General features: G+C 52.5%; 1 protein-coding gene across 1 annotated transcript; it reads right to left on the reverse strand.

Moving 5' to 3' along the window:
- Positions 1–4,073: 4,073 nt before the first annotated feature.
- Positions 4,074–7,628, reverse strand: Arl4c (ADP ribosylation factor like GTPase 4C). The gene has a single exon (XM_045148064.1). It carries the CDS (start codon positions 7,585–7,587, stop codon positions 7,009–7,011), a length of 579 nt encoding a protein of 192 aa, XP_045003999.1. The 5' UTR covers positions 7,588–7,628; the 3' UTR covers positions 4,074–7,008.
- Between the last annotated feature and the right edge of the window lie 3,040 nt (positions 7,629–10,668).

Here is a 10,668-nt window from a genome sequence, read left to right on the forward strand (position 1 = left end):
CCAGATTCAGGCTGTTTTGAGGTGGTCAGCATGCCCGGCCCTGCCAGCACCAGGGCTCTCTTGTGAAAGCATTCATGCTTCCCCGAGATGGTGCTCAGTCAATGTTCTGGATACTAGATAGATTTGCCAGGAGAAGAAAGAGCGGGCACCCCAGCAGCTCAGGTAAGACAGGCACAGCATCAACACGCTGTAGCTGGTATGACCGCTGCTGCCATCAGCAGGGTGAGGTGGGCCCAGCTGCCCAGGGCACTGATCAGGAAGAGCAGAATTAGTAAGACACAGAGGGACTGGTGTTGAGTACCTCTGGGGGAGACAGCCACTGAGGCTCTTCAATGACCTTAAGGTTTGATCTGCATGCATTCCTGTGTGATGCACATACATATGTGTAGGCATGTCCATATGTGTGGAGGGCATGTGTGTGTGAGGCTACAGGTAGACACCGAGTGTCTTCCTTAGTTTTTCTCCATCTGTCTTCTGAGACATGGTCTCCCCCTGCCTACCCGGAGCTCACGGCTTCAGCTGACAAGGTAAGCAGCAAGCCCAGGAGATCTTCCGTCTCTGCTTCCCCAGCGCTTGGATTACAGGAGCATGCCACTATGCCTAGCATTTTCTGAGGGGAGATCCGAACTCAAACCCTCATGCTTGCGTGGTGGGCATTTTGTCCACTGAGCCATCTCCCTAGCCGACTGTGAGCTTTGAGGGCAGCCGGGTGTCTGCCAAGCCTGAGACAAGGAAACAGCAACCAGAGGCGCTCTGCCCAGGGACTTCTATGGGAGAGAAGGAGAAACACAGGTGAAGAAAATCTCCATGAGGTGTGGTCAGGGCCCCAGCAGGGATGTGGATGGGACGCTAGAATTCCCAGAGGGGTTGTGTTAGAGGTCTGTCTTGGCTCCTTCCCTGAGAGGACATCTCTTTCTAGAAGACACTACATATGTGTCATCCTGGTTCCCCACAATCCCTGAACCACACACAGCCACTGGGCCCACAGTGGACAGTGAAGAAACTCAGACTAAACCTGGTAGTGACCTGAAATACCTGACCTCGTGCGCCTGGGAGAGAACACGCATCTTTTGAGTTGGGATTTTGCTTCCGAGGTTCTGAGTGTCCTCAGGGTGGTGGAACATGGAATCTGCAAATTGTGTGCAAGATGAATTCGCTGTACGTCTGAGGCATGGATGGCATGCTGGGATACAGCAGAGAATAGTGAAAACAGGTTTGCCTGGTCATAAATAACTTGACTTGCTAGGATCAGCAATCTACAGGCAGACACTTGCCCTAAAATGCGAGTATCGATTAAATTCTAGTTTGGAATCAGGACACATAATTGATGGTCTGGAGATCTGAGGAGTCACATTCTATAGTGAAAATAAGTTACTTGAGTGACATTCATCTTATATCAAACTCCAAGGGTCAGCACTTGCTGTGTAAGTCAGCTAGAGCAGAGGCCGAAATGGAGCAGAACTCTGGAGCTGAACAGAGCCTTGGGCTGGCCCACTCTAACCTCATCCTCAGACAAGCATTGCTCTCAGACGTTGGCATAGGATCGTGAGCGTGTTGAGCCCCCAGGCTCTGGTCTGTGGATGGCAGCATAGATGGCAAACTGAGTAGGCACGGGTTAGGAGCGGGGCTTTTCTGTCTTCTTGCATGCCCTTTGTCAGTGCACCATCGTGACCCAGCCTGAGAGGATCACCCCACTGGTCCCGAGTAGGATATAGTTCCAAAACTAGTAATTGTCATGAGTCTAGTGACACATGCTGCCTTCTGTCTAAACAGACTCTGGAGGTGGAATGAGGCATTACCAGACACAAACACACACACACACACACACACACACACAGCAACTTAGATGGACCAAAGGAAGTGTTCCTGAGTTTGGCCAGGTGTCATCTACCTGTGACCCTTCCAGGACTCAGGGGCCTGTGTTTCAGACACACACTTGTCACACTGTTGTACCCTTCATGTTCAAAGCTACAAGAATCTCCAGGTGTGCCCCTCTCTAGGCAAGACAGACTCTGCAAGTGTCACTTGGTACTGGGACCACATGTGAACTGAGTTGGGGAAAGCTAGAGATGCTGATTTTGCGTGATGGAGGCCACTTACTGCTCGAAGTCATGACCTGGAAAGGACCCATGTTTAGCATTGTGTAAATTTCAGCAGCCTTCAACAAGATCAGGGCAATGTTAAATCCACAACACTCACTTGGAAGAATATTTTGACTATTTTCATTTTTTTTTAATTATTTTTTGATCTGGGTGGGGGAAAGGGCAACAAAGAGAATGAGTATGGGCGCGCCAGGGCCTCCTACCACTGCAAATGAGCTCCAGACGCGTGTGCTACTTAGTGCATCTGGCTTATGTGGGTCCTGGGGAATCAACTCCAGGTGGTTAGGCTTTGTAGGCAAGTACCTCTGAGCCATCTCTCCAGCCCCATTTTAATTTTAGCTTGCACATTTAATGGGGAATAAGTTTGTTTTACATTTAATGTTTGCAACTAAAAATCAATTACACACCAGTTGACTCCTTCAGCCAGCACTTGGTGAGCACTTACTCAACCTTGGGCCAGATGCCAACAAAGAGGACGTCGGTCCTTGTCCGGGAGTACTCCCAGCCTTGTCTGAGGGTGCTCCTTGTTTGAGGGTACTCCAGCCTAGTAGTGTGGGGCATTTGAACAGTAATGGACTTAAGGGCCTGAAGACCACTAGCTTGCACCTCATGCAGTCCTTCCCAGATTGTCAGGTGACAAGACCACTCCATTCTGCTGTGTGTGGATGGAACTGGCAGCCATAGGAGCGTGGAGGAGATAGCAACGTGACAGCCAGCAGTGACCTGCATCCTACCTGCAATTTGTAGTCAACTGGGTTGACATCTGAAGTCACTGAGCACTTGCTCAGGGCAAGGCACTCGGCTGAGCCTAACCCATACTGCTTCATCCTCCCAATGACTGAGGCCCAGCAATCAATGAACTTGAACAAAAACTTAAGTGTCCTAACCAGTTGGGACTGAATCCTTAAAAAAAAAAAAAAAAAAAAAAAAGATTCTCATGTAGCCCAGGCTGGCCTCAAATTCATCGGTAGTTGAGGATGACTTTGAACTCCTAATCTGCCTGCCTCCACGTTCGGAGTGCTAGGATAGCGGGTGTTTGCCACCATGCCTGCTTTATGCAGTGCCAGGGATCAAGCCCAGGCTTCAGGTATGCTAAGCAAGCACTCTGAGATACATCTCCAGCCCCAGAAATGAACCTTTTTAATATTTTTTTATATTTATTTGACAGAGAAAGAGGAGGAGAGAGAATGAATGGGCGCGCCAGGGCCTCCCGCCACTTCAAACAAACTCCAGACGTGTGCGCCCCTTTGTGCCTGTGGCTAACGTGGGTCCTGGGGAATCAAACCTGGGTCCTTTGGCTTTGCCATCCCTCCAGCCCCTGAAATTTTTCTTTTCTTTTTTTTTTTTTTTTGGACTCCAAACTTAAAGAGACAGATACTCAAGAGTCTAACTGTCACTCTACTAACTATTGGGCTCATACCTCAGAGCCAGCCAAGGACTCCCCTTGCACTTGTCAGAGGTTACATTGATTTCTTCAGAGTGGAACACTTCTGAACAGTCTCCAAAGCCCAGTATCTTACTGCACACTACTGAAGAGGACTCATCGTGGAGCATCTCTGGTGGGGTCAGTATTGAGCCCCCGTACTGAGCAGAGACACAGCCAGGCCCCACCACAGCTTTGTCCACTGTGCCGACACTGGGCCCCATTTGAGCGACAGAACTATGTAATACTGGTGTTAACAATTCAAGATCTTTTAAAATAACCAGTTGTGCTGAGGACAGGCAAGGCAGGGAGGAAGGGAGGCAGACAAAGGGGTGGCAGGCAGGGGGATGACAGGCACCTGCATCCAAGCCCTAGGCCAAGTCCAGGAGCCTTGGCATCCATCCCTCAAGGTGAGCGCGACCGCGCCCCAGCAAAGCCTCTGACAGATGCAGCCCTGGAACCCACTAGAACTCCAGGCACCATCTCGGCAGAAGCTTGGAAAGTGAACACAGCAGTTTGAAAAACCCACAAATAAAAGTCTCCAAGGGTTTGATTGTATAAATAGTTTATTTCTGTTCACAGCATCATATACGCATTAGAAAAGGGGTGGAAACAAAGGAAAGGGTGATGGAGACAGAATTACAGCAGTAGAACCAAAAACCGAAGCCAGGGGGCACAGTCCCAGCGCCACAGCTGGTGAAGAGAAATTGCTCTCAAACAAAACTGGCTCCCCTGTGCCCATCAGCAAACACCTTAATCCTCATCTGAGGAGGCAAAACTCCTCTACGGAAGCCCATCTGATCTCCAGAAGGGAGAAGGCATCACCAATCCCTCCTGGCAAGTTTTGGGGATCCCCTAGGGGCACCACCTCAAGGTAATTTTTCTCTGGGCTCCCTTGTTGCCATGGATGAAATGGGTCGGTAATAGGTCAAACACTACAGAAATAAACTGAGACTCAACTATCGGTTGCTACACCACAGGGCTTGACGGTACTGCACAATACTAACAGTCAACTGCACCCTTAAGTATTGGTGATGCAAAAAAAAAAAAAAAAAAGAACCCACAAAACCATCCCGCACCATCGTTCAAGCAGGCCAGGATGTGGACAGTGACCTGGAGCCAGGTATTGTCAGCACAACAAGGGGACAGTATTTGGCATCTGCAATGTCACAAAATAAATATATTATTCTCTCAAGAGTGTGGAACTACCAAAATGTCAAAGTGCTTAAGAAATTGTTGCATGTGAAGAAAATAAAGAGAGATGGATTTTTTTTTTTTTTTTTAATAATTCTATACAGAATCTTCAGACGATGGGACCGGCCCATGGAGAAGTCAGTGAGCGCGCCGTCGCTGTGTAAACAGGTAGTGCAGGCTTCCTGCCTAGCTGTACTTGCTCTGGTGTCTGCAAGAAGACCCGCACTGGAGGGTACCACACACTCGGACAAGAGGAAGGGAAATGGGCTGCCAGATTTCAGCTTTAAAACATCCTCTAAGAACTGGGTTTCAAGCAGGAAGCCGGACTTGTTCTCTGGCTCTTAAATCGACTTCCAGACCGTCATGGACAATAGGGGTGGCCTTACAATGTAACTCCATGCTCAAGCATGACCATGTCCAATTTCTATCAGCCTCCATGGGGGGGGAAAAAAAAAACCCAAAATTCTACCTGAAAACATGGACTCAGAGAAGAAATAAAAACCAAACACTTGGAAATTTCATTTTGATACTGTGTGCCAGGACAAAAGACTGCTTCTGCAAGCCCAGGCTCCATCCTGACTATAAAGGATTTTTTTAAAATTACATTATTAAAAATATGTATTTAATTCTTTCACTTTATCTATTTTCCAAAGCCTCTTTCAAGTAAACTGTGAAGTGCCTGAGAACCAGTGACCATTACGTCACACGCCTGCTTCCTTTTATCTCGAGCACTCATTGTAGCTTGCTTGAGCCCAAAGCGCTGGCTGGCTAGGCGGGAGGCCAGTTCCCGCAGAATGAAAACCCCAGGACTTCACCCCTCCTCACGCGTCTCCCTTGCTTTTAAATCCATGCAGCGAGGTCAGCTTTTTGCAACAAGGTGGGGTTTTATTTTTTGGTGCGCGACATCAAATACTCTAACGAGACATTTTGAATGAAATACTGAAACCAGATCGGCCACAATGAACCAAATTAGAGATGTGAACATGTTGCCACTTGCAGCGTCAAGGGACATAAAAGGGCAAGGTTGTTTTTCCTACGGTGAATATTTCTAAGGTGAGTATTCATTTGTAAAAGCTTTTTTTTTTTTTTTAAATAAAAACATGTCTGAAACCCATCACCACGCGGTTAGTATTGCCAGACATCCCTTGCAAGAAAACCAGTTTGCAATTCAGCACACATCTGTAGCGGGTGCGCTCATACAAACCAATCAGTAGGCTAAGGGAATTTAAAATTCCACACATATGGGTCTAGTATTTATGCCAATTATACAGTAGGGAGGGAGGTCTCTGTGCCCACCCCCCCCCTCCGCCATTAATGCCAAGAGCCCTGCCCTCTCCACACCTTAACCATCCTGCAAACAGTAAGTGCTTCCGTTACCCTCACCTCCAACAGTTTATGTTTTTCCTTTTTTTTTTTTTCTTTTATTGGTCTGTCTCTTTATGTGACCTACACATGGACAGGGCCCAAGCCATCTGGAAGAGGTCTCATTCCAGGCTGACAAGCAGTTCTCAACAAACCCGGTCTTCTGAAGCCACCACACACTCTGAAAGGGGGCATCGTGGAGGCTTTTCCCAGCCAAGGCCAGCCCTCCAGCTGCCGCATAGTCCTCAGGCAGTCTTGAGATGGCCTCAGCCATCACCTCCTTTTGGCCCGGAGCATGACAAATAAGATTTCAACAGGGGCCTGCCCTGTGACATGAAATCAGCTCCCATGGCTCCGCCGTCAACCCCCCCTCCCCCAGTGATGCTCCTGTGCCCACCTGCCCCACCCCCCAGCATGTGTACCCCCAGGGTTCTGGGCACTGCATACCTCAGGTAACTCACGATCCCCCCCCCAGCGGGGGCAGGGCAGCCTGAACTTCTAGCCCTGCTATAGCAGGTAAAAAAAAAAAAAAATTTGCTTTTGTCTTCTGACATCCGAGCCTTTCACCTGAGGCCAGAGGGCGCACTGCAGGACCCTCACGTCCGCAAGTCCTCTCCCCTCCGATACCCCCGCCCCACACACACACCCCAACGTAGCTCAAGCGTTTAGACAAAAGGTCCCCTGAGCCGGTGTGGGGGTGGGGCAGGTGGAGAGCAGGCTGGTACACCAGCCTCGACACCCGGCTTCAGTCCCCAAGTCCTGCATCACTTGGACACAGAGATTGCGTTCTAAAAATTCGAAGCATCGCTTTGGTTCCCCGTCTTTGTTCGCGGGCGCGGGCTCTCGCTCACCCATCCATGCGTCCATTCACTCACTTCGGACTCACTGCCTGCCTCGCTCGCTCCGCCTCGCTCGCTGCCCGGCTCATTACCGCTTCTTCTTCTGCTTGAGGGACTTCCTGCGTTTCAGGATCATCTCATAGAGCTTGTCCATGCCCTCGGTGAGGCCCTCGCCGATGATGGCGCACGCCGGCTGGACATGGTAGGTGGTGGCCGGGATCAGCTCGTGCAATGCCAGCTGCTTCTCGATCTCGGCCACCGGCAACGACTTGGGCAGGTCCTGCTTGTTGGCGATGACCAGCAGCGGCGTGCCCTGGTTCTCGGCGAACTTGGTCACCTTGTGCAGCTCGGTCTTGGCCTCCTCCAGCCGGTCCACGTCCACCGAGTCCACCACGTAGATGATCCCATCCGTGCAGCGGCTGTAGGACTTCCACAGGGGCCGCAGCTTCTCCTGGCCTCCCACGTCCCAGAAGTGGCAGCTGATGCCCTTGGCCGTGCCATTGCTCAGCTTGATCCTCTCGGTGTTGAAGCCGATGGTGGGCACGGTGTTCACGAACTCGTTGAACTTGAGCCGGTAGAGCACCGTGGTCTTGCCGGCCGAGTCCAAGCCCAGCATGACGATGTGCAGAGACTGGAAGGCCGAGATGTTGGACGAGATGTTGCCCATGGCTCCTCGCTGCGGCGCCGGCCACTGCGGCTGCGGCGGGAGGGCGCCGCCCCCCGAGCCGTCACGGGCCCCGCTGCGGCCCGGGCGCACCTGGGGCCCCGCCCGCACCCGCCGGGGGGCACCTCGGCGTCCCCGCTCAGACTCCGCGGCGCCCGCGCCCGCGCCGGCCCGGCTCGCCACCCGCGGGCATCGCGTGTCTCCCGGGTGGCTTTTGTCTCCCGCGAAGCCGCCTCCGGTGCCGCGGTGCAGGATGCTCGTCGGCGTCCTCGGGCCGCGCCCCCCCGCCGACTACCGGCTCTCGGTGCCCAGTGCTCGCCCGCCGTGGGCGACACCGCGGGCACGCTCTCGCTCCCCGGGCGCGCCGCGGTGGCGCAGGCGGGGACGCGGGCTTCCCCTGGTGCTGCTGCCGGCGCGGCTGCCTGGCTGTCCCCGCGCCGCTGCCGCCGCCGCCGCCAGCCTGCAGCGGCCCGAGGGCGCCGGCCCCGCCCCTCCGCGACCACGCCCGCGCCCCGCCCCCGCGCCCCGCCCCGCCCGGGCCCCGCGCCACCCTCCGTTTTCGCGCGCAGCACTCGGTTCAAACTCGCCCTGCCGAGCCTTCCGGCGCGCAGACAATGGGCCGGGAAGCCGGATCCGCCTCCCCCAGCCCACCGAGGCGTCTTTTAAAAATAGCTCCGGGTGCCGGGCGCGGTGGCGCACGCCTGCAATCCCAGCATTTGGGAGGCACAGGTTGGAGGAGCGCCGTGAGTTCGAGGCCACCCTAAGACAACATAGTCAATTCCTGATCAGCCTGGGCTAGAGTGAGACCCTACCTCGAAAAAACAAAATAAATAAATAAATAAATAAAAGCTCCCGGAACCCCCGCCCCAGGCCGGGCCCGCTGCAGGCTTGGGGCGCCCCGGGGATCCGGCTCCGCGGTGGCGGAGGTGTCTGCGTGGGGACCCGGGTCGGGCGGGGGGTTTGGGAGACGCTGAGACTGCGGTGCAAGCCGGTGGCCGAGGTGGCCTTGGGCGTCCAGAAGGGAAGGGGGAGGGCGCTAGCCGGTTGACCCCGCGCGCGACCCAACTCCTGTGCGTTGTCTCGCAGCCTGGAGCCCTGGCTGTGTCCCGTCATGGTCCAAGCACTGTTTTCTACCCCAACTCCAGAGGGCGCCCTGGGAAGCTCAGTTAGGGATGAGACCTACGGGCCTCAACTCAGAAAGCCGTCTTTTTTTTTTTTTTTTGGACCCACCGACTGGACTGCAAACTGGGAATGCCGGGGGTGGTGGGGGGAAGGAAGTCAGGATTTTGTGGTTTTGGAGAAATTTTCTTGGCTTTCTTTAAGGCTTCCCTTGTCTCCCAGGTAGGGTGGCTTTTCAGCCCCCTCATGCTGAGAACTACCTGGGTTCCAATCACAGGGCTGCGCTCAAGGCATGCTGGGGCTCCAGATAACTCTTGGGGACCCAAATAGAACAGTTGTCTATAGCTTGGAGCATCATGGGTTACAAAGACCAGTGTGTCCTGGGTTCCACCTCCTGCCTCCCCAGTTCAGTCCTGTTGGGGTGGCTTGTTACCAAGTGGCAAACGCAGAACGTCTCAGCGAGGACGGAACTGACGGTGGTGATGGCTGACTCAGGCTGATGGGGAGCTGGTGGTGACAGCCAGCTCCCCCCACCCTCTGGACTGGGGATCACATTTCCGCAGGTTAGAATCCTAAGACAAAAGGAGGTAGAAATACAGTGCGGGGAAAGAAAATAAAAACCGTTAATCATCTGTGAATAAAATATAATTATATGTATACGCATACATAGATACCTTCCTTCCAAAAGCTAGGATATAATGCATCCTTTTTTTTTTTTTTTTTTTTTTTTTTTGTTAACCAAGACATGTGCGAAGGTCTCCCTTGTGGAAAGATGGGACCCCAGCATCTCTAAGATCTCACAACAACAATAGGCACCCCAATCCTCCTCACTCTGGACTCTGTCCCGTCACTGGGCACGGAATATCAGCACTGGCAAGGGCTCTGCAGATCATGTACCCATCTTGCCAAGATGATGAAACCCAGCCCTGTGCTGTGACTTTGTTAAGGGAGACCTAGATGTAGACTTCCTACCCAAGGCGGGGGGTGCATTGTAGTTGGGGCCCCTTCAGGGAGACAAATCCACCGAAACTGAGCTCAAACTGAGTTGGTACAAAGAAAGGAGATACGTTCATTGACAAAGGAAACGCTCCGCTAAGGCTTCTGCTCGGGCATGGTCAGATCCAGCAGCTAAAAAGCATGTTAGATCAGGTCTCCATCTGTCCTGTTTTTCCCATGTTCCTTCTTTCAACTCCTGACAACCTGGCCACACATCCTTTAGTTCAGAACCCAGAAGGGATAAGGTGCATTTATTTTCCAGTTACGTCAGCAAAAGCTCAGAACATATGTCCGTTTGGCCTGCCTGGCTCAGCTGTCCAGAACACATTTATGGACAAGGCCCAGGGCTAAAGTTTGGTGGTTCCCAAAAATAAAAACAAGAATCAGGAAAGAGTAACCAGAGGGCCAAATGACAGTGAGTAAGCAAAAAGAAATGAACTTCACAGTGATGTCATCCCTGTTACTGGGAAAGCAAGGTTTTGTGCTTTTAGAGGAATCTTTCTTGGCTTTTCCTTAGGGCTTGCCCTATAAATAGCCCGGGTCTCAGGAGTGGGCTTCTGCTTCTTTCCTCTCTGTCACACAGGGTTGAGGCCAGGTGCCAGGCCAGCGGACTCTGATGTGTAGCCAGGAGACGTAGGCATTTGGAAAAAGATGGGTGGGCCTGGCAGCTTCTCTGTCTGGAGCTTGCACATGCCCTAGCATAAGACAGCTTCATGCCACTCACTTCTGGAGGGCATGTTTTGGTACAAAATCACACCTGCTTCCTGGGTGCTGTGGTCATTGCCACCGAGTACTTCCTGCTTTTGACTACTGTCCCTGCCTTTTGTACCCTCCTCCCCACAGTGATGCTCAGCAGTAAAGGGCTGTCTGTTGTCTAAGAGAAAAAAACAGATTAATAGACACTAATAGAGGCTTCCAGAACAGAGTCATTATCCAGCCACTCGCCATCACTGAGTAGCTGCGGCCCTA

Source organism: Jaculus jaculus, chromosome 4, assembly GCF_020740685.1.
Source record: "Jaculus jaculus isolate mJacJac1 chromosome 4, mJacJac1.mat.Y.cur, whole genome shotgun sequence".
Taxonomy (NCBI): Eukaryota; Metazoa; Chordata; class Mammalia; order Rodentia; family Dipodidae; genus Jaculus; species Jaculus jaculus.

Coding starts and splice junctions, on each gene's coding strand:
- Arl4c (XM_045148064.1), bottom strand. CDS start 7,587: ATGGGCAACATCTCGTCCAACATCTCGGCCTTCCAGTCTCTGCACATC.